Raw genomic sequence first — 24,843 nt, 5'->3', positions numbered from 1 at the left:
ACTGAACCGACACTTTTTGAGATATGTCTCATTGTGAGATAATTAAAACATGATGATGCATACGCTTGTTGTGACTGTCAAGATTACTCAGACACTGACTCAGGGAAAATAACAGAACTTGAAAAGCAGCAAAAGATGCCTCCTGCTGTTTTGTTATCTTTCATCTGAATACTGATTATTTTTTTTACATTTGTCATTTAAGTACCTGCTTAAGAATAACTTCCTTTAGTGCAGATTTCATTTTCCATGTTATCTCCTCCTCCTCCTCTAAGATGACTTGTGTTCGCCTGTTTTGTTTCTCACCTTGGTAGAAGCCGTCATCATCCATGTTTCCATACACGTACAGATACTTTCCAGCCACAAGGGGGAGCTCTGCTTCGGGATGCTCGTTTGGTCCATCGTAAGGGTTATAACTGAAAGGAAGAATATTCATGTTTGACTCTTAGTTTTCATAACAGCAGCTTTTCTTATTTGTAAAAATCTAAAATTAATAAATAAGCCGTTAATAAAAACATTATGTGCAATAAAATCCAGAGACTCATGAGGTTGGTCTTATTTACCTGTAGCGGGCAGTGCAAAGGCGGACCTGGCCTGTGTAGCGAGGCTTGGACCTGGGTGATGGGGTGGCCTCATCCTCCATCTATAGATTGATAACAGAATCAAAGCTATTGCTAGCTCAACTATTATCAATTATTAATATAAATTTAGTAATGTGGTGTCACTCAGAACCACCTCTGATGGGGTCAGCTGTCGAGGGCTGCGGGGTCGGTCCGTCGTCACGGTGCTAAATTTGACAGCCCGCAGTTCTGGTCGTTCTTTGTCTCCAGTCTCAGTTGTGCAGGTTAAGAACTGGGAGATCAGTTGTGGTGTGTGTGTCGCGTTCTCATCGCCTGGATGACATTGATTTCCATAGCAAATAAAGAGAAACTGTCATTCCTTCTGCACCCATTTGCTGCTCATTGCACAGCTATTGATCTCCTGTTGAAATGAGTGTACAGCAAACACTCTTCATGGCAAAGCCTCTTCCATCCCCATCAACACATCTGCAATGCATTTGTCCTTAAATACCACTGACGTCCTCATGGGGAAACGCGCACAAAACAGGAAAAGAAAATAGAATATAGAAAACTGCAGTGTAAGAGGGCAAATGGCTGAATTCCTTGAGGAAATTGAGTCAACAACATGGATCCACTGCATCTCTGGGTTCTTGTGGTTTGCGAGCGAGTAATATTATGCATTAGCACAAAAGCATCAGCGAGTTTTGAGTGAAGGGAAAGATAAAACAGGATTTCCAGCACTTCAAAGACCTGTAGTCTGCGGCAGACTGTATAAATCTACATCGCTGATATGGCCGTATCTGCTGCCTCTGCAGGTTACACCGTGTGTCGTGAGAATACTAATGTGTTAAACCACATTCATGTCATACATCAGGCCTGTGATCAATTAGGGTAGATATTGATCATGAATAAGCATTAATGGTGTCCACCTCTGGTCAGGAGTAAGCTGATCCAACGGCTACGTCGGGGGATTAGACTCATTTCATTCTGATCATAAATCCTTTTGATCACATGTAACTCAGTTGATTATCTTTTATCCAGTTTGTCTACAGTGCATATATTTTGTAGGATGAGTGGACCCCACTAGCTACCATTAGTACCATGTTGTACTGGTAATATTTTCTTATGATTAAACAGAGAGCAAAGATACCACCGAGTGTAGATAAAAGTCATTAGTAGACCATAATAATCACGACCGTTGATGAATATAATTAAAACGATGTAAAAACAACAATTAACTTGCTAGAACATCAAAGTGGATCACATATAAAGACAGTGCAGGACTCCAGGGCGCCAAATATCAGCTGGGATTGTTTGCGGCTACACCCCCTCAAAAGATAAGTGGTATAGACAATGTATGGATGGGACAACTGACCCACCTGTCTCTCGTTGGCCTTCAAATCCAAAAATGACCCGTGGAAGTTTCCTGTTTGGAGAGACGAGGAACTGGGATGTGGATGTGGGATTAATCTTCAGGATGTCCACGGTATCTGATTGCAAATTGAAATTCAGCAGCTCTTTGGACAGCTGGTGGAAGTGTTCACTCTGTGACCTGCATTTCTGCTCCAGGTCACGAACCTTGACCTTTGACGGACGATGACGAGAGCAAAAAGGGGACGGTAATGGCCAAGAGGAGGGAGTGGGGAAAAAACGAGAGTTAAATGTAAGAATACGTACTCCATCAATCAATGAAAATATATTTCTATAGCCCATAATCACAAATCACAATTTCTCCCATAGGGCTTTAACAAGGTGCGACATCCTCTGCCCTTAACCCTCAACAAGAGTCAGGAAGAACTACTGAAAGGAACCGTTTTAAAAAGGGGAAAAGAAAACGTAGAAACCTCAGAGAGATCCACATGAGGGATTCTTCCCCCAGGAAGAACATAAGTGCAATAGATGCCGCGTGTACTTTGACACTCAAAGCGTACTTCATCAAATGTAAACCCTCTGAAGAATAGGCAGCATTTTATCTGTTAATGCTGATCGAACACAGACCCAATTAGAAAAAGCTCCCTAAAGAGACATTTCCAAGCTTATGGTAGCATATTGTAGTGAAACCGCTGCAGCTAATGAACGTGTGGCATCATCTGCTGCAGCTGCTGATATATAACACAGATAACAAAGCCTGAGCAACACGTCAAGAGGATTATTAAATCTACAATATAGAAATTAAAGACATCATATCACTGATGCATCAGAGGAAGATGTATGTGTGTGTAGCCGGTACTGGGGATTAGAGAAATGTAGGATGTATTCAGTGTGTATAGGGATTCTCACTTTGCACAATATAGTCACTAAAGACTTCACACAGGAAACGAGGGGGAGATGAAACTAACCAGGGAATCAAATAAATACCTGAAACATTCTGTCCTTATTGTTCTGTTTAGATAAAAAAGAAAAGAATAACGTAAAGAAATACGAAAAATTAAAAGAGGACATATTCAAAATAAAACCAAACCACAATAAATTATATCATTATTGATGTAGAGAAGGAAAAAGTAATGCAAAACAACAAAATATTAATATGATAAATATAACAATGAAAAAAACTATATTTGTTTCTTACAATTTCATATTATATCAATATTTGTTTTACTTGCTCCCAAAACACCAAATGACCAAAGAATGGGGTTTTACAGAAAACAGAATATGGAGGTTTGTTTGACCGTTCACAGAGTGGAGCCGTTTTAAATCCTAGTGAGTGTTTACCCATTACCCAGAAACTGGCCTGTGGTATAGATACTATAAATTTAGTCAATTGTTTAGTTCCACGACAAATAACTCATTTATAGTGCAGTTTCCATTTCACCGACCAAACGCAGGCTGCTTCCTCTTTAAAATCGTATATTCCAGTGCTTAAGTTGGATAATAACCTGACCTCACTTTGAACCACACTCAAAAGAGTCTGCACACTATTGTCATGACAAAGGGATTTAGAGTGAAATGAGAAAATAATTTGAAGTAGATGAACCAGCGACAAGCATCTTAAAGACGGTGATGAAACACAGCAGCTCAGTGACTTTGATCGCAGGGAAATTTATAAATTCATTCAAGGTCGGCCTGGATGCAGGATTAATTGGATGTTTGAGTCTGATAAAGTTAAACAACAGAGGAATCCTAGAGGAAAACTGTTTTAAATATGCTGAAATAAAATTAAAAGTTCAGTTATATAATTTAATTTAATTCGCCTTCAAACATAAAATTAGATCCTCAAGCCGTTGGTGTTGACAAGTTAATTTTTTCCAAGTTGTAGCTGGGCCCTACAAAAAATGTGCATTAAATGACAAGAGGTGGTGCGGACTATTAAATTACTTACATGGCATTACAGGATATTATAAGCCAGGAATTATGCCCCACAACCTGTTTTGGGGCAAGTGGCGGACATCTGAACAATGACTATGTTTAACTTGTTTACTTTAAACCTTATTATTTTTAATTATAATAAGAAATCAGGCCTCCAGGGCCTTATTTTTTCCCATCCCAAGTGGACAAAGACCCGCCCCATACCTCTGGTTGGTTAACCCCTGGCTTTTTCCCTTATCCTAACCAATCATAATGCTTCTTGCCTAAACCAAACCCAATTAGCCTAATACTTTGCCCATCTCAAACATAGTTTTATTGCAAATGTTAGGGCAGCACAAATCATACTGTTATTATTATTAGTAACCAAATTATTATTGTTTCTTCTGCAAGTGTTTATCATTTTCCTCAAATAGCTAAACACGCACATGTGCAGGTAATATTAGGCCATGTATGTCTCCTTGTTAACATCCTGAATTTAACATCAGGCTAACACTGTTTTCTTTCATCCAAACTTTATTTATAAAGCGTGACACTGATCTGTGTTTGTTGATGTGACTGTACCTCTAACAGGTGAACTGCGTCCTCATGCTGTTGGTCAGCTTGCACCCGAGCCTGCAGGGAACACACAGTGACAGGTGACACTGTGATCACGGTGCCCGAGGTAGAACAGGCCGCACACAGCTGACACACTGTCAACACAGGACTCTGGTGGAGGATCACTGGTTGATCAGAGCAGCGGATCCCACTCCTGACGGCACAGCGCTGATTAACACTCGCAAATTAAGTTTAGGGTACGTAAGTGTCAGAGTAGGATCTCGAGAAGGCTCTTCATATTATGCTTTCAGATTATTTTTCTTAATTTTAACAAAAATCAATGCAAAGACAGAACAATAAGCAGGTTTAGGCAGACAACTGGCAATTCTCACACATTTCTGAGGAAATAGTCACAATTAAGATTTTTAATGACCATTTCAAAGTCTGAGTGATCTACTCCAGTAAGTATTGTAAGGATATTTACATCAGCCATTAGAATAATTTGAATTTGTATGGGCTTTTTGGAAAACTTTTGTGTTGTTATAGTTTTAAAGCAATTAACAGTAAATAAATAAAGACAAATAACAAATTTAACAATGAAAAACATAGGTTTAAATATGTCTCAGTGGTTCATCCTCAAGATGATCGAGTTTACATAAGATGTGAGGAAATAATAGTAAACATTTTCAAACTCCTAATCTTAAAAATCCAGCAAGCGCTCAGTGAATTGAACAATCTATCTGGGCCAGACTTGTTATAAAGGCAAATAATTTAACATCCCCAGTATTTGAACTGCTTCAAAAAAGTATCAGAAGCACTTGAAACTTAAAATATCACCAGGGAGAGTTGGACTTCATTTGACTACTTTCTAAGCAAACATATATCCCAGTTTTAAAAAAAAGGTACCACAGAGAATACAACACCGAGAAGAAAGTAATGTCTGCTCGCGGAAAAAATGCTCCCAACAACTAGAAAGGCTGCATTTTTATCAAAGAGCAGCTGAAGCTGCACTTCTGACAAACTCTGCAGATTTCTGGACAGGTTTCTGAGGTCTTCATATTTCCTGATACAGTAGCAGTGATTCAGTGACAGTGATTCAGCACAAACTGGCTCCTGACACATCAGTAACTGAACGAGGAGCTATAGCAGCCACTGCTCTTATCAGAAAAGTAATGACCCTGGAGCGTTATGTCAAACTTATGAATAATTAAGCTCTGAATAACCACTTCTCTATCTTTGCATTTATTCATAAAAGCCATACCGTTTGCAGGTGATTGATCTCCTTCTGCTTGGTGTGAAGGGCCACCAAGGCTCGCTCATGCTCTATCTGCAGCTGCTGCTTCAGCTCGACAGCCTCGTGCATATGCTGAGGAGAAACACAAAGAGGGAGGCAGAGGAACAAAATGTGGTTATGATGAAGGATGTTGATTCTTGACAGTTTCCCGTAAGAATTACCCAAACACAGTCTTTCTCCATTGAGGCTGACGGATACAATACAGCCAGACCTTGAGAGTCTCAACAATTATCAGAATATTGCTGTTGCTATCGCAGGCACTGAGAGGAGGATGTGTTCTGCAGACACTGAACTCTGTCTACTTGAATATCCACTAGCTGCAGGTAATTCTACTCTCTGATCTGATAAAAAAAAAATGCATAGTTTGTGGAATTAGGATTGTCACAATACGGCGAAAGCAATCATGTGGTTGCATCAGCTTTCCATCCATCCATTATCCATACCACTTATCCCATGAGGGTCGCAGTGAGAGCTAAAGCCGATCCCAAGAGGCGGGATACACCCTGGACAGTTTGAGCAAACATACAGAGACAATCAACTGTTCACACTCACGTTGGCACCTATAAACAATTTTGACCTAACCCCAATCTGCATGTGGGAGGAAGCTGGAGAAAACTCACGCAGGCCCGGGGAGAACATGAAAACTCTGTGCAAAAGTACCCCTGTCCAAACTGGGATAGCAGCATATTTCCTGAAATGCTGAACAATAACTTAAAACAGTTATCTCAATTTATCAGGTTTTGACTTCACTGTTAAAGTATCAAGATTTTTAGACAATGTTTCTCCCTCACATCCAACTTACTGTATACTCCAAACTGACTCAGACAAAGCCGTCACTCGCTGATCCCAAATCTACCCTCTCTGAAATTATCCGAGTCATGACTATACAGTATCTTTCCACTAAGTCACAACCAGCTGCCACATCTTGCAGAAACAGAGTTAAGGCACAAGATGTTTCTGCAGGCTTAAGAAGAAAGGACAGCTTAGAAAGCTCTGACATTCATCATTTTCTCTCTGTATTCCCTCTCCCTTTAAAAAAAAGAAAAAAAAAGAAAAAGAAAAGCCTCTTTACCTCCCGGAGTGGCTTCGAGGTGTCCTGAGCAGGCAGCCACTGCTTTGCATAATCGGAGAGAAGCTCTAAGCTGCGGAGGACTGGACTGGCTGAGAGGCTGGCACTGGAGCTTTGGTGAAACAATTTTTTTTAACCCTTGGAACTTCAGGGGGCGCTTGATGAAGTCACCTACATTTTCAGGAAACACCCGGTGAGGTCATGTTAGAACAGAAACTGACCAGATCAGCTCCACGAGAGCAGCTGGAATTCTGAGGGAGAGTCTGCCAAAGCCCCACAGTCGCCTTAAATTCAATCTCAATTCAAATCTCATAGATATAGGTTTATCAAATAAACTTATCTAATCAAGATCCACAAATTATTCCCTGAGGAAACTGTGAATATGTTGAAAAAAGTCCTCTCTACCGAGTCATCCGGATCCGATCCGAACCAAAATTGAAAAGGTTCTTGCTTGACCCGTATCCTTCCACCAAGTTTTGAGGAAATCTCTTCCTTTTTTTCTGTAATCTTGCTTACAAACAAACGGACAGGGGTGAAAACATGAGCTCGTTGGTGGAGGCACAAATCGCGGGTATTTCTGAGTGCAATTCTCAAAGCTGGCTGAGAAGGTGACCTGTTGATGGCAGGAAATCCAGATGTGCCTATGAATGACAGTGATCTCAGCGAAAAACTACGAAGAACAAGCTATCTGTCGTCATCTCGGATCTACACTGCTGTGCTACAGTCCCAAACCCATTTGGAAGATAAGACTGAGGTCAGATAGACTAGTTTTCAGCTCTTCATAAACAATAACAGCAATGACAACCATGACAAAGCAATTTAAAACATACAATTCTACATTGTTTGCACAGCTTTAGGAGGATTGTACTCCTTGCCTTAAAATACATTTCCTAAAACTGTAAAACAGACTTGTCGAAAGTAGAGTAAGCATGACTCACAGAATGGCCTCAGTTAGAAGAATAAGACCCAGAAAAAAAAAGGATATTTTCATTAACAAAACCTTGTTAAGTAGATTGTCTTCTTCAGTGAAAATTGCCCCAGGCCACTTTATTTAGCAGCTGCTAATCCTCGTGTTTGTCTTGTGTCTTGACCTCCTGCTATGATAGAAAGGTCTTAATTCCCTAACGTTTGCCTTTTGATACCAGATGATATAACTTTAAAACCAAGGTTAGTCTTGGATGAGGAACCAATAGTAAATAAATCAAATCTGTCTCCGTTTTTTCATGTTGTGCTTCTTCCATCTCTCCTTTCTCTGCCCACGTTGCCCTGTGTAATTTTTTCTAAATAGTCTCTTTGTCTTCATAATCAATACACAATGAGGACAAGACAAACCTCTCTTTGCTGTATTAAGGAGCAGGTCAGTTTTTCTCAGATGGGAACATTTCTCTCTCAAATATCCTGACAAACAGACAATCAATAGGAGATGCAGGGAGGCGAGGACTTGTAATGAGAGTGGCTCTCGCGGCACGGTGAGACTGTGTCTGATTACTATTGGCAGACAAGAACACGATGAAAAAACAGCCTCTCCGTGAAACAGATGACACTTCACCTCATGAGTTGCTTCACTTTCCCTCTAAAGTTTTCTTAGTAACCAAAAACAGAGAGAGAGAGGAACATTTCGAAAAGGCAGAGCGAAAATCTGGTCTTAAAAATGTGGTGAATGGAGCGAGTGAAACAGAAGCAGTGACGTGAACGAGGAACAAATGAACAGAAACATGGGAGTTTTGATGAAATGTAGTGAGATACAGCCAATAGTATGTCAGAGATATTGTGGACAAATACTCAAAGCTATTTGGTGATATTTCTCTCTCACCCTACAAATTGCTATCTGACATTATTAAGTTTGGAGCTGGACAAAGTCTCTTTTGCGTCAAAGTCTTTGACAGAAAACTAAAACTATCACAACACTTGAGTAAAGACGATTCAAGAGAAAGACCTCAAGTTGTCATTTAGTGAAAAATCAGGTTCGGGAGTTGACAAAAGTTACCAAAGGAGAGTATGACTGTCCACAACATGTAATTTTGCTTGGAAAAGCTGTATGATGCTAGAATTAAATCATGAATGCACAGAAGAAAAAGGGAAAGGAGATGTTGAGAGAGAGAGAGGGGGAGCATGGGCTGAAAAATAGTCAAATGGAAAGTTGTCTGACCTTTAGAACCTGTTCCAGGTTCTCCACTTTGCCTTGGAGTTGGCTCCTCTGCTGCTGGGCCACGTCCCTCTCCTGGCTCACTACAGCAAAGGTCTGTCTCAGCTGGACATAGTCCGATCGCACCTGCATGGACACAAAGAGTCCAGGTGCAACAGGGGGAGGGACGATAAAGACAAAAAGAGCAAGAGGGCATTAAGAGGACTGTTAACAACATGGATATAAAAGACTGGCAAACAAAGAAGTACAACCAAGTGAAGGAAGAAAACGTATATATTTCCTCTTGTATACATAACCTCTTAGGTTATGTATACAAGATTGTAAATATTACTATAGCAGCCAAAAACTATTCCATGTAAAGATATCGTAGGTAGGTGAGCAGAGAATGAAGTCACACTCTCTGTATGTGTCATGATCCGAGCTTCTCTGTTGTGGTACGGGTCCCGGGGGGCATGTGCAATGTGCATGTGAAACTCTCAGTCCTGCCCACAATCGTGAAGTGGGATGTCTCCGGCTGCAGGGATGTAAACATGACACCCGGAGGAACACGGTCATTTTCACATCTTTTCCGCACTGTGCACACAGACACTGTAAACACACCTGTCCACCGCAGTGCTGTTAAACCAGAGACGCCGCTGCTACACCTTATGTTTGTACAGACACAGCATGACATGGTTTGGCTTTGCTGAACTAGCTGCTAGCGGCCATGCTGGTTCACTGAGAGTGTGTTGTGCTTGTGGAGGAAAGAATAAGCACGGCCCCGAATAAGTTTTAAAACCGCAGAATGACTGATGGAAGCTTCTCACACAGACGTGCGATGAGACAGCAGCTCACTGTGTTGTTTTTTTCTTGGCTCTCCTTTCCTATAATAACTTTATTCACTTGTGCTTCTGGTTGTGTAATTAGGTGCCACTTTCACTGGGCTTTGCAACACCTATAGAACACCTTGAGAGGCCCAGAGGTGTGGTATGTGACAAAACTTTTGTTTTGGTCCAGTATGCTAGTGATAGTGCAACATCTAGTGGCAACGACAATGGTGTAGTCAACCTCTAAAGAGTTTGAACGCATTGTTCTGTTGTTTTATCTTAGAAGAACAAAAAGGCATGCAGTTTTTATGAGATTTGTTCTCGCAGCAGACCTACTTTTCACATTTATGAATAGAGGATGCCTTTTTTCTTCTGCTGGAGGGTTGATTGGGAGTTCACACTCTGAAGAGAAATTAATCAGCACATTCCCATTTAGCCTTGATGAGACGGAGCTGCTGACTTGAGCATTCTGCATCTCGTTTCTTCATCAGTCACAGGCCTCGAGCTAAGCCGGTTCCTCTAAAGGTGGCCTCATAGGACTGAGCAGAACCATCCCTCAGCCATCACCTCATTAATTAACAAAACAGATGAGCGTACAATAGATAAGCTTAAAGTGCACAAACGTAGACGGCTGCAAAGGAAATGAGTTCATTCATATTGAGGAATGTACGATTGGAGCTGGAGCCAGAAGCTCTAGTAAAATCTGAACTATATCACTTATTTTCTTCAAGCAGACAATAATAACAGCAATACATTTTATTTATTTAGTGCTTTTCTAGATAATCAAAGATGCTGTACATAATAAATTAAATGAGAAAATCCTGGCAGGCAAAGAAAATTACAATAAAACCATGTGTTAGTATTTAATGTCTCCCTTAAAGATAAATATTATTGACTTAACAGTTGTATTTCATCAATAAAAGGGTGTCTCTAATATTTCTTTCAAAATAAACAAGCCCTGCGATGAAAAGTATTTTTAAAGGTTCAAAATGTTCATTAAAAAAAACTACACTTATATCAGTAAATTCCCTTAAACTCGAACAAAGATCCCCAAAGCAAGTGCAATTTATTTTCAGTGATTACTTTCTGTAATTATAGCTCCACTTTGTATCTTCCTCTTTCAGTCTTGGTTTATATCTTCCTCTTTATCTCTTTCATTCCCTCATATGCTTTATATCTGGAAGGACTGTAAACACTTTTGTCCCACTTACATTCCACCCCTGTCCCCCCTCGTCTTTTTGTGTGGCACGGTAGAGACAGAGCTCCGAGCTGAGTCCCTGGACATGTGTCAAACCTGCCCCCTCTGTGAAAGTCACTATTAGTGCCAGAGTAGCTAATCGTCTACCATCACAGACGGGCGATTACTGTCTCTCTGTCTGAGTCAGTGTGCATGTTTATGTATGAATGTTTAGACTTGGGAGACTCAGACTGACTGGGCCAGCACAGACACAGTAATAGGAAAGGGAACAATGAGGGGTTTCTTTCAGACACTCCTTTAATATCACACTAAACTAGAAGGGTGTTCTGAGATCACCTCCACCAAGGCTATATTAAAGCAGTGTTGCCCAATAAATATCTAGAATGTGGTGCCCCGTTATATTTTAAGTAGTCCCATGAGTTTCATAATTTGGTGTTTTGGTCGGTTGCTGCATTGTATAGCCATGTGCAGCGCTAGTTGCCAAATGCTTACTTGTGCTATTGTACATAATGTTGTTACCATCCACACAGACAGACAGTCAAACAGACAGACAGTTGTCCGTGAAGCCTTAAGTTGCAAGCAAGTTAGTTCTCCCTCTCACACACAAGAACTTCTCCTTCACTCTTTAGTTTGTGTACCTGTCATTCGGAATCTGTTGCGTGCGAGAGCGTCGTTAATGCACAAGCACATCTGCTACCGTCATAGATTGATTAAATTCAGTGGGAAGCTCTGCAGCTCTATGCGTGTCCTTGTAATAAACAATTATACATGTGTTAAGGATATGTGAGCGTTTTACCTGGTCATACTTAGATGCCTGCAGGTGGTGGTTGATCAGCTCAAGGTTCAAACGATTTTTCTCCTGCAAGGCAGCATGGAGCTTTGCTTTCTGCAGGGAAACGAGGGAGAAACAAAACTTTAGCTTGTTGTTACGTTACGATAAATTTACTTTATTTTTCCCCTGCATGTCTTTTATGCCTGACTGCATCATGTATGCGTGTCACACAGTGCAACTCCATCTTTAACTATCATATAAGCAACAGATGAAAGACTCAGGTTAGTGCCGATCACTCCCTCCGTCTGCATGCATGTATACTGGTGGCTAAGCTTTTCTGGAGGACTAAATACACAGACGTATTCTGTCACCCTCCATTAGGTATGTGGCATTAGGAATGAAGGGGGAGAGGCTACAAAAAGAGGGGAGCATAGAAAGAAAGTAATGAGGAGATAGCGGGATAGATTGGAGAGGAGAACAGAAAGTGGTTTGAGGGAGAAGTAGAAACAAAAAGAAACAAACTGAGGAAGAAAACGAGTACATAAATCCCACAAGCTGAAGATGAGATTAAGTTGCATAGCAAGTAAAAGGATTTTAAAAGGTGTGTTCAGCTCCCGTCTGCACTCTCCACTGCCCAGATTCACATTCAGAAGTTGTCATGCCGCTGGTGCTGCAGGTACTCAAGCATTACATAATTACGCCAGACTCAAACTAGGGCAATGTTCTCCTCCTATCACAGCTCCGAGCATTCAGGAGTGGTTTTACAGTGACTGGTCATATCCTTGCTCATAATAGCACTTTATGCTGGTGCACTGAACTCATAATGTTGATTGTCATTTTCAGCATCCCGGCCAGAATACGGGGGATAAGTAATTTATAAGAGCCTTTTCTCCATTTGTCTTGAAACAATGAGAAATGCGATTATTGGTTTTATTTTCATGAAAAGACTAGGAGGATGGGATGGTTGCTGGGCTTCTGTTCAAATAAGTAGATTGACCGTCTCCAGAAAATAATTTAATTCAATTACCCTCTGAATATGTAAAGATTTTAAAGACGAAAACGTGAAAATATAGAATTCTGTGTTGGATTTAACAGTAATAAACCAGGCGTTCATGCACTCATCTCTTAAAGCTTTGCACGACAGTTTCAGTACAAGAAAATATGGTGCAGCTCAGAGCTTTATGATCAAAATTTATCAGCTCAGACTGAAGTAAACCCCGTAAGAGGAGGAGGAGAGAGGAAAAACAGAAAGTGAAGGGCCAGCGAGGTCCATCTATCTCTTTATGTGTGGCCAGAGAGACAGCTCAGACTGTCAGAGGAAGACACAATCAAACGAGACACAGATAGAGAACCGACAAGGACAGGAAGACACAAAGACTGGTGAGTGAGTTCACTGGCTGCTCTTATTGTGTAACGCTGTCGCCACATCACTTCCCTGCACACCACAGAGCAGTCGGTGCACAGAGCCACACCTAACTAGAGGAGCAGCCAGAAATTAGCTTGTTCTTCTTGCTTTTGACAGTTAATTATGAAGACAAGCCACATCATGGGGTGTCAGCTGCACTCGTTCTCTGCGCTGACACCCCAGGACATGGCCGTGTAGTAGCCACCGAGAGGAAGCAGGGTTGGGGGGGGGGGGGGGGGGGGGGGGGTTGGGGGGGGGGGGGGGGGGTGTTGGCTGGAAGTGAAGCAAAGATTGCGGAAAAGAGGCGAGGGTTGTGATGCAATTTTCAGGGAGCGAGAGAAAAGGTTAAGAGTTCGTTTGAGGTTTGAAGAGAGCGATAACAAAAGAAAACAAAGAATCACAAAAAAGGGGGGGAAAACGTGACCTTTTGTGGCTTTTTCTTTTTATGGGCCTCAGGAATGATGTCTGTTTTTTCCACGTCCTCCCACTTGCAGTGAGTCACACATTCACAGCTCTGCTTAACACTCCGTAACATCGTGTAAACATAATGCTACACTGCAAAGCCAAGGGATACACACACACACACATTTATGTGCCAATTTAAACCTTCAATATGCACAAATAAGCAAAAAACAAAACGTCTTTCTTCCTTCCTTTTCTGTTTTGTCTTCCGTCTCAATCCATCTCTGTCTCCCACACACACTTCCCTCCCATTAACCACCATGATTTCCATTCTCTCCACAAACCCACTAATTTAGCTGCTGGCCTTAAATCTGCTCTGCTCACTGTGGCCAGCATCTCATTGAGGAAGACCCACAATGTGCAGTGCATCGACAAAGACTTCAGTTCAGTTCCTCTGGTTATAATAGTGTCTGCATCAGATATAATTGTTACTTCAGCCAGGGAGGTTAGGTTTTCTTCTGCAATTGTTTGTGTGTTAGTTGGCAGCATTACGCAAAGCTACTTCAATGACATTTTGTGGAGGGGTGGGACATGAACCAGAGAGTGTACCCATTAAATGTTGTTCCAGATCTGGATCAGGGGGAAGATCCAGGATTTTTTCTGTTTTACTTTTCTTTAACATCGAGGCATTTTTCCACATTTTCGTTGATTTCCAGAAGGATAATTGATGGATCTAGTTGAAAAGAATCAGGGGGCAGATATAATATAAAAATCTGGATTTAGTGAATTTAAATGTAGTTTCATTAGGGGACTGTTGGGCCTTGGTGGTGGTGTACACTCTATGGTGTTCTAGTTTTGTTTTGTTGTAATTGCAAATATCCTCACAATAGTAGCAATTTACTATAAGGTTCAGAAAATTTGTAACTGATAATTGGTCATCATCACACCACGTATTGAGTTTGATCCAACATCAAACTGTGAGCACGGCTCTTGATACAGTCACTTGACAGACCCCAGTTGCAGCATAAATAGCACATTTATGACGTAAGATGATTAGATTTAGGCAGTGCCTCTGCTTATTGTTATGCTTCTCTGCATCAGCACATCTGCAAAAAGCTGCAGCATCCTGTTGTTCTGTGCTTTGCTCTGATCCAAACAGACAAAGAAATTACTTCGCTTTAGTGAAGAAGATACAAGTATACAGAAATATTTATTGTGACCCGGGTATTTCCCTTACTGGTTTCTGGTCATCTGATGAGGACGTGATCCAAAATTTAGATTCAATATGAATGCAAAGAATCTTAACTCATCACAGAGTATACACAGCTTTGTTTAATCAAATAGGAATTTACTTCTGCACTCACAGCTGTTTTTGGCAGTAAACTTGGAACATAGTGTATTTTACAGCGATGAAGGCTTTAAATTTATTTCTGGAAATGTTTATGCTTTCAAATTGTGGATATGCTGCTTTAAATAAATCAGCCGTTAATGGGAATTAATTGTAACATTTGAAAGCTGCTGCTTGTAATCTGAGAAAATTATACGAACAGGATCTTGGATTTGCTTAATTTAGAAATAATTGTTTTGGATCATACTGGTGATGCTTAACTATGGATAAATAACTATGAATAAGCTGCGGCCGTTATAATGGAAAACAGAAGAAGAATGGACTCATGTGCCCAGAGATTTCTACAGTGGCTACTGCTGACTGGGATTGTTGTGGGTGGAGGATTGTGACTGTTCGACCTAAACTTTCAGGAGGATTGTCATTAATCAGATGTCACGGTGGAAACATTTTGTTCCACTTTCTGCAACTGTGGGAAGCAGGACACTGATAACATGTGACGTCTTCATGTGCATAAACATAGCAACCTGAAGTGAAAGTTAAACTAGAGTTCACAGCCAGTGTTTGTGAGAAGAGAATCACATTCTCACCCACATATAAAACTTAAGCTCTCTATTCTCCAAGTTATTTCAAGTGCAGCTCAGATTATCTGTTTAAAACTTATCCTCAAACAAAAGACCTCTTGAAAAGTCACATTACAAACACATTACTCCTTCCACTACTTTGCACTAAACTTTGTGCTTAGCGGTTTAATAGGGCGACTACAGTTAATGGGTGTCTGTGTGCGTGCGAGTGTGCCTAAAGACTGTGTGTTAAAGATTGCTTTGCACTCATGTGGTTAGAGAATGGATAAATGAGTCAGAGTCGTGACTGACGTCCCACCACTAATAGCTGCTGAAACATCAGCTGTCTGTTCAGCACCACCTAATGTCGGTACAAGTCAGGACCATGGACAGCTCCTCCACTGAGCAGATCAGGATTGACGCTGTGAAAACTGGACTAAGAACCAGACTCTGTCTTCATCATTACACTTAAAAAACAGCACCTGTGTCTATTTTTTAACATATGAGGTATATTTATAGACATTCAGTCATGTGGGGAGTATAAATCCATCCATTATCTATACCGCTTAGACTTTGATGGTCGTGGGGGAGCTGGAGCCAATCGTGGTCGGCAGCAAATCACAGGGACAACATACAGAGACAAACAACCATCCACACACAAATTCATGGCCGATTTAGAGTCTCCAATTAACCTAATCTCCAGTCGGCACGTCTTTTTCCTTGTACCCAGAGAAAACCCATGTAAACACATGGGTAGGGAGTGTTGCTTTCCCCAAATATAATATTAGCCGACTCCATGAACATTCTCAAAAGGATTGCAGCTGTAGTACCGCAGGGCTGTAGTATCACACATCACAAAAGTATATTCTCACAGCCTAAAGCTCATTTCAAGACTATATCCACATAAAAAAGAAGCCAATGACTGAATAGACGGGGCGGTATCAATCTTTTAAACAAAGACAAACTGTTTGGACCTGGTTAAGTACAAAATATTGCAAATGGACTAAAACAAATCACCAGTTTGAATATTTTGTCCGATTGCAAACCAATTAACAATATACTGCGGTGCATTCCCATTTTCAAGGTTGTTATGAAACTTAAAGGCGACTGTACACTGCTACTTAAAGGATTGGTTATGACGAAGTGGGGGTGCATTAGGAAGATTTATCGTGTAGCATTAGCAAGGTCTTCACTGCAGCATAAAAGATGATGTATAACACAGAGACACAGAGTTTGTCCTCTGAAGGGCTCGGTAGGTGTTTGCCTGTTCACAGCAGAACGTGCGACTTCAGACCCACATGATCAGCCAAACATCGGCTTTCTTGGCAGACAATCGCGATTCTCAAGAGCATTTTGAGATCACTTTTTTGTAATGCTGTTAAAACTGTGCATTAGCTCTGGTTTACAACATGGGCATGACTCCTGAACAGCTGTTTTATAAAAGCTGCACAACACACCGACTCACTTTGCCCTTTAAGTCGCATATTGTTCATGTGGAGCATTTAGAAAATCTAACCTTCAGATTCGACCTGCAACCTTTCTCATCCTTTCTTTGTGCTCTTTGTGCAAAGCAGTTCGTGGTAAATGTTACCATAATGTCATCAATAGATTATTCATCAGCATGCGGTTAAGAGATTCCTCTTAAAGTGTTTCAGCGCATTATCTGCTGACATTCCTGTCGCCTGTGCCACCCATGTGTCTCAACAGGTACCTCATTCATAAAACATAAATGAGTTGCCAATCTATTTTTGATGGTAGCGTGTGCACACTTGTGTATGTGTGTGTGTGTGTGTGTATATATATATATATATATATATATATATATATATATATATATATATATATATATATATATATATATATATATATATATATATATATATAGAATGACACACGTCACAGACATAAGACCTACAAGGCCATCAGTAAGTGTAAACTGTGGGCGCAGATGGCAGTGCCTAATGCAGATATAGTGAAGCGTGAGTTGTAGTTCAGTGTGTGTGCGTGTGTGTATGTGCAATATTGATGCCTTGCATAACTGGCATCTCGAGGCATACATTCGCTGTAAGCTCTTGCATATCCAGTGTTGCAGACCTCTCGCCTGAATCCTAAAGATTTGAAATCCCTTAGAAATATTAATGTGGCAAAAAATTACCTCACATGACAAACACACCCAGAAGTTCTCACAGTGTATAATACCCTAATTATTTGAGAGATCCCCTTGTTAGTAGTGGATATGTAAACAGAGCTTTGAAAAACATTTTTAAGTCTGAATATAAAATACATGACTCATTTCTGCAGGTTTAATAATATGGATCAACTGGAGCTTGAACGGAAACCCTGCCTACACAAACATTTAATATTAACATCGTCTCAAACACAAAAGAGCGTCAGGTCAATGTGGCAGAGAAAATTTAATGCACATCCAAAATCTTTGGGGAAGGGATCAGTGTACAGAGGAGTCTTTTGTGCTGAAAAGCAAATACTCAAGATTTTATCTGAGATACATGCATATATAAAAACCCTTACGGGATATGTAGTGTAGATTTAAGCTCACCTCTTTTTATTGAAAATCAAGCAGCTAATGTTTTGTTTAAACCCCCCGGTTGTTGTTGTTGGGGTGTGTATGTATGTATGTATGTATGTATGTATGTATATATATATGTGTGTGTGTGTTCCTCTGCCTGCTACTCAGTACAGGAGACACTTCAGTCCAGACTTTTATGGAGGGAGAAGACGGGGGAGCGGCAGGGAGAGGCCGGCGCTACAGTCAGGAGAGATTAACTTCTCCACGTAACACACATTCTCATTCACCTCACTCTTCGACCTCCTCTGTCACTTCCCCTGTTACTCATCCTGAGCTCTGCACAGTTTCTATAATGTTTGTGCTTGCTTGGATGTAGTCCGCATACAGTACATACACTTTATACAGTGTTTGCATTTGACTCCCCACTGCTGCTCAGGGGCTACAGCTACAGCAACCCTCATTTCAAGCAGTATTACAGTGATACACATTACATCTTTGAGTTTTGTTATGACGACAGTATGTCATGTTGGTCTCTGGAACTATGTAGTGGGTATTATTCATTATTTTCTGCCATTTGACAAAAATAAGTTAACCACATAGGGGTCTCTCAATCAAAACGATAACAAAAGAGCTACTTTCATGCCGGGAGTTGTTGCCGCCACTGCCGATGAAACTGTACCTGACGTGACTGAGGCGCAAATCATGTTAATGGAGAGGTCATGTATTAAAGCTTAGTTCATGTTATGCAGCAAACAACAATGAATAATCGTGATCATTACGAGTGAGCAATACAAACAGTGGAAGGAAAAAACAGCCGACTGGTTAACAATGTGTTTTTTTCCCATTGTATAATACATTGTTTGCCATGGAAGTTATGGCAGAGACAGACAAAGTATATGACGCAATTGAAAGCCGACAAAAATGAAATGTCCAGTTACCTTGAATAAAAATTGTTGGAAACATTTTGGATAATGTAGGTACACAAGTCAATAAAATGTATAATAAGGGTCTTGTCATTTTTAGACATTTTGATGAAGAATTGTTCAATATTATGTCTTGGAGTGATTATTCATAAAATCGAATGAACAGATTGAGCCTTGAGGTTTGTGCAGTAACCGCAGTCTTGGCTGCATGTCATACTGTGAGAGATTGTCTTGATCACTGTCGGTGTGAGACTGTGTGATGTCAGTTTTGAGGCTCGTCAGATGGTGCAATGAACGATAAACAAGCTTTGGCCATCGCACACTTTATCAATCAGAAAGCAAAGAGGAGATGGTTTGTGTCTCCCGACAAAAGGCAACTTGAGAAGACAATTTTATGAAGTGAGTTGTGTAATGTATTCTGTGCCATTTAATGTTTCTGAGTGGTTGATGTTAAAGTTAGCAGTTGTCACATTGTTGGATTTTAGTCCTAAAGGTTTGTCAGAATTTTAATGCGGCTCTTCAGTCTGTACATCTTGGATTGCCTCATGATGTGATCCCAAGAATGACGAAGATTTCACTCCATTTCTTGCAAGATTATCAACTTGTGTATGGGATAGACAAACATTGCACTTTTTATTTCCTACAGTTAACAAAAAATTATATTTGAGGTTCAGAGTGTTAACAGATGTGAGCTGCAGTCTGTCCCAAGTGAAGCTAGATCCAGTCTGAACAAGGTCAGTGATAAAGAGAGAGCCCATGTCTGCATATCAACTTTGACTGTTTACTACATGTGAAATGTGGAGGTGCTCCAGCTGCACTGTATATGAAGGCCCCTTCAGGGAAGAAACATGAGACTACACATGCCCCACAGGGAATATTAGAGCATGGGAGTGTGTGTACTGAATTGTGTGTGTGTGCTGTATGTATGTAGTGTGGGTGCAGGCAGTGAGAGTGAAACATGGCTGCGATGTCGTGGGCAGCAAAGCTTCCAGTCACATTGATGACATAACGCATTTGATGTGAACAGGACCTATTATTCCCTCAGGCCACACAGAATATCAGAGGGCTGGAAAATAAGTTCTGAGAAAGATCAGTGTGATGCTAATGAGGAGCCCAAGAGCTGGTTAAGGATTACATGTGCTTGGATGGACCTTCATGCTCACATAATGCTTGGGTGGACCTCCACGCTCGGAAGTGCACCCACATGAGCACAAGCCTCTATATAGATGCTCAAGCACAAGGAAATCCATAAAACTCTCACATGCACCTTGGCACACACACATGCATCATTATGTGCACAGACACACACTCAAATGACCCCAATCTGCGGCAAAAAATACCGCACAAGTGCTAAATAATTTACATCTGACCCCATTGCACAGTTGTTTAAATGTACAGTATGCTAGAAATACACTCGCAGAGCCTCAGCAGAGGTTTCCTCACTACTGGTTTCTACTGGGTTTTACAATCTAGATCCATCCATAAATACACAGTTTTGTATTAAATAGCACCTGTAGCATATCATATTACAGAGAAGGGGCATGCAAGGACAAACTAGGTATTTCTACGATGGTAAACACTTGAAAACCTGAATTTTGAATTTTATACTCATCAGCAGATGCTTCCAAATCCTGCAGACTGACACTACATTTACATCACATTTGTGTTAGCTTATTTCTGTTGGCAGCCACTAGCAGCAGAGTTTAGAATTCATTCTAATATTTTCCTTTTTAGTTTTACTCATGAACTACACATTGTACAGTTCTGTTGTGCCCATAGGAACTTGGCAGCTACATGCTCCCAGAGGTTCTGTCTCAAATGAAGGAAGACTGAGAATTTCTTGCCCCCTGAACATGGGAATTGTTCATCTCTCACTGTTAGTTCATCCAGCTTACACTATTAAGGCTGGATGCAACATATGAATGAGTCTGATGAGATGTGTGCCCTATCTGAATGGTGTTGCTAAAATTCACATGTGCAAAATGCAGATGGCAAAGGTATAGACATGTGGAAAGATGTTCTTTCTTCCACTGATATCCAGTTTCCAAGGGAAAAGCAAGGATTTATAATAAAAGCCAAAGGTTTAAGCTTTCAAATGGTTTTTAATTCATGTTTCCATTTGCTGAAAAAAGTTGGTTAGGTTTTAAATATATAAGTGTTTTTAAACTTATTATATTATTGTTTGCCCTACACATCTTGTTGATTTCTTTTGTTGCTCTTGTATTTAATGCCATTTTGATCCAAATGTTTTAATTGTATACAACTATTATTTGTTGCTTACATTATGTGCTTGCTTACCATGACCTCTAAATTAGCACCAAATTACTAACTGATTCCTCTTGTGAGCAGAGAAACATCAGTTCAACATGTAAAAAAAGAACTCGTCCTGCTACCATGACTACATCTGCAGCCTTTGAACAGAGAATACAAAGCAGCACTTTGAGCGTTACGAGACAGAAGTCTGCGAGAGATTAAAAATGTCTGAACAACATCCTGTCGATTTGTATCTCACGTCGGTGCTTGAATTTCTGCTAAAGGTTACAAATAGGGACAATTCTATAATGGCTTCTGTAATGGCAGATGCTTATATGACCGAGTTTTAGGTCTCAAGTGAGCCGGACTCAGCGGCGCAGAGCAATAGGTGACAGTTACAGGAGCACAGGTGCTGTCATGTCATCTGTATCCGAACAGGCTGGCCTGACATTGTGCACTCCTCTATACCTCCTTCCTCCGTTCTTTCTTCCTCCCATCCAGCTTCCCCCTGGTGTTCAGTCCACCTCTGTCCTAGGTTTAATCATTCAACCCCTTCCACACAGAAATCATGAGGGATGGAGAGAGCACTAGAGAAGAGAGAGGAAGAGAAGAGAAAGGGAGAAGAGAAAGAGAAAAGAGAAGAAGACACAGGCAAAAGACGGGTACTATTTAAGTAAGAGAAGAGAAGGAAGCTTAAAAGGAAGGAGGAGAGAGAGTGAGAAGACAAGCTAAAAAATTCCCGGGGACAGTTGGAGACAATTAGTGACGTAGCTTTAACAGGCTTTTCTCAGCAGGTTACTTTGCTCGAGGGCTCACCTTACCTGACACTACATAATTACGTTGTGAATTAAAACCATAAAATGAAGGGGAGATTTTGGTCGGCCACATATTCCTGTCTCTGTGCCAAAAGTATAAACAACACTGTAAGGCATGGCTCACGCCTCACGGTCCTTTAATGATATCATCCAGAGGACTCTCTACACTTGTCCTTACTTTAGAGATAAGAAAATTATGTAGATGGCAGAAGAACAAGAAATCGGTGTCATAAAACCCGACAGTCTGGAAACTGATCTAAAAATATGTTTGTTTTATATAGGTGAAGAATATCAACAGGAGCCAAACATAAAGATACTGAATCAGCAGCTAAAGTGAACGTACGTCTGCAACCATTTACCTAAAGAGATGGAAAAATAACTTGAAAAGTGCACCACATGCATGACAAGAGAGATTAAGTGCTGCTCATGATATTCTTTACTAAACCGTATTTGTAATTAGACTTCAATCACACATCTGTTTACAGCCGATGTTCCTTCTCTTTCCTCCTCAGCCCCACCCTCTCCCTTTCTGCCTTTTCCCTCTGCAGTGCTCTTTCCTTTAATATAACTTCTGTGTATCTTGAAAAGCTGCCAGGAAATGTGAAGAGGAAATGTTCCTTTATTGTTTCCCTCTCTGCTACCCCCGTTGGCTAAGATGACATCAACACTTATGGCGTGTATGCTGGCAATCAATACAGCGCTCACTCATATTCAGGCATGTGTTCACACAGACGCACAAAACAGGGGCAGGGGTGAGGGGAGGGGATGATGGGGTTGCTATAGAAACTGTTCTTTCAGGTGTGGAGTGTCAGGATGATAAAAAAAAAAAGTAGCAATGAACTATAATATCCAACAAATCTGATGCCCGTTGAGTTGTATGAATGCAAGCCCGCATTCAAGCGTTGCAAACACAAGCGATCTGATTTAATCCCCATTTAAACCTACAGCATGAATGAGTAGTTAATATACTGAGGAAAAGCAGTGAGTGCGCAAATAAAATACTACATAAAAATACCCACACTTGTGATTCAAAGCACAGAACTGGACTATATTGGATGTGGGTTGGAAATGGAGCTGCAAAGTACATTAAGTGTAAGTATGCATGGATACACTAGGTTAATAATACACTGAAAATGTGGGGGAGTGTGTATGAAGGCATGCAAGCTGGCAAAATTGTGGAAATGTGCATCTGTGTGGATGCAAAGTACACAAAGGCTGTCTGCATATGTTAGTACGTGAGTGTACCTGTGTGTTTATTGATATGTGCTGCCACGCCCCTGCGAGGCTGTCACTATAGGGATTATTGCAGTGCTCGTATGTCCTCAGGAACATTTTTGATTAGTCAAGGAGGCCGTCTTTTGGCTGCCACACTCCCCGATAATCTCAAGAGAGGAGCGAGGAAATCAGCCATGAGACTGAAAACACAAGTTTCATTTCCTCCTATCCTCCTCACTCCCTCTCGCTCTCTCTCGCTCACTCTCTCCCTCCTTCTTGCCCTCTGGCTTCCAACTGAACATCAGATGGCACGGCCAACCAGTCTGCTGCATGAAGATGAAGAAGTAGTTGAAGAAGAAGAAACAGGGAGGTGGTAAAGGAGTAGCAAGATTAGGAGTGAAGGATTCTTCAAATTTTACAACCTGGTGGTGCCTTCGCAGAGAGGGAAAGAGGAAATATTGTAGGTAGACAGAGAAAGTGATATCAGTCATACAGAGCAAAATGCTGCAAAATGAGACGAAGCAGAATTGTCTGTGTGCAACAATTCTTCCTTTCTCCTCTGCCATATTTCTCCAAAGTATCTCACCCACCCACATAGCCATACATTCAAACATATGAACCCTGTTCACATGCATACAAGCACACACACTTGTTTGAAGCATGTATTTTAACTCACAAATATTAAACACAGAAATTAAAGCCATTACTGAGTGACTGACAGAAAAGCAAGAGCTTTGATTTGTCCCTCGCTTCAGCTACGAACCTGATACTTTCATTCATGTCATCAAAGTGCTGGGTCTCTGCAAATGTCACACATGCTCCATGTGCAGACTGTGATAGGGCCAAGTTTTCTTGCCATAAAAGGATTACAATGAAACAGGAAAATGTTCTACTGTCAGTTCTTGTGCTGCAAAGCTTCTCATGCTGTGACCAAACCTTTTTGCATAATCTTGCCCAGTTGCTTTAGTTATTCAACATATAGGCTGAAGTTTTACTTGCTCAAACTACATCCTGGTCAAATACTTCCAAACTTTTCACAAAAATGTAACTCACATTGAAACTTTAATTGACACCAATGAGTTATACACACCTGGCTTAGGCGCATGTTCCACACAGGAAGCAATGAGTTTTACAGGAACTGTTATAACATCATGCAATTCAACAGAATCAAACTATTGAAACATAAAGTTGAATCAACAACTTTACAAAACAATTTCAACCAAAACTGAACTTTGTAAAGTTCAAAGGAATGGCTGTTGCATTTGACTGCATTCATTTAGTGTGGATGTACCCAATAACCCATCAAAATACAGTGTACCACCATGCAATGCACATGTACACACAATTTAGCACGGTAGAACAATAAATAAGTGTCATTCAACCATGTGTAACAATCTGCCCCTCTTGATATGCCTGGACTTATTACGTTTCCTGTTTTATTTTGAAATGACTCATCTTTTATGTCTGTTGGTTAATTTACTTCCTGTCCTTTTTGATTGGCCCATCTCATCCTCCTTGTGTATTTAAGTTTCTGTGTTCCCTTATTCGTCATCAGTTCATCTGATGTTTCCTTGTGCTTGCGTTAAGCTACTTGTCCATGTTCCTGCTGCCTGAGCCTAGATTACCAGAGTTTAGATTTTCTAAACTACAGCTTTGCTTGCTTACCTCGTCTGCTTTTCAACCCATCTGCAGCTCAGTCTGTTATTGGTTATT

The 24,843-nt window shown here is 40.7% G+C and overlaps 1 protein-coding gene across 19 annotated transcripts in view; it reads right to left on the bottom strand.

The window, feature by feature from the left end:
- Nucleotides 1–24,843, bottom strand: part of LOC117771661 (RIMS-binding protein 2-like) — a 60,917-nt gene that overhangs the window by 16,899 nt on the left and 19,175 nt on the right. For 13 of the 19 annotated variants that reach the window (XM_034602290.1, XM_034602289.1, XM_034602298.1 and 10 more), the window contains 8 exons: nt 11,707–11,796; nt 8,910–9,032; nt 5,659–5,763; nt 4,425–4,475; nt 1,937–2,141; nt 733–890; nt 561–640; nt 304–413 (listed from right to left, as the gene is read on the bottom strand). In XM_034602290.1, coding sequence (XP_034458181.1) covers nt 304–413; nt 561–640; nt 733–890; nt 1,937–2,141; nt 4,425–4,475; nt 5,659–5,763; nt 8,910–9,032; nt 11,707–11,796 — 922 coding nt within the window. The remainder of the gene's footprint in view (nt 1–303; nt 414–560; nt 641–732; nt 891–1,936; nt 2,142–4,424; nt 4,476–5,658; nt 5,764–8,909; nt 9,033–11,706; nt 11,797–24,843) is intronic. The other 6 variants (XM_034602293.1, XM_034602303.1, XM_034602308.1 and 3 more) reach the window with 2 other exon arrangements.

The sequence above is a fragment of the Hippoglossus hippoglossus genome, chromosome 12 (genome assembly GCF_009819705.1).
Source record: "Hippoglossus hippoglossus isolate fHipHip1 chromosome 12, fHipHip1.pri, whole genome shotgun sequence".
Taxonomy (NCBI): Eukaryota; Metazoa; Chordata; class Actinopteri; order Pleuronectiformes; family Pleuronectidae; genus Hippoglossus; species Hippoglossus hippoglossus.
This window is presented reverse-complemented; position numbering and strand designations above follow the sequence as displayed.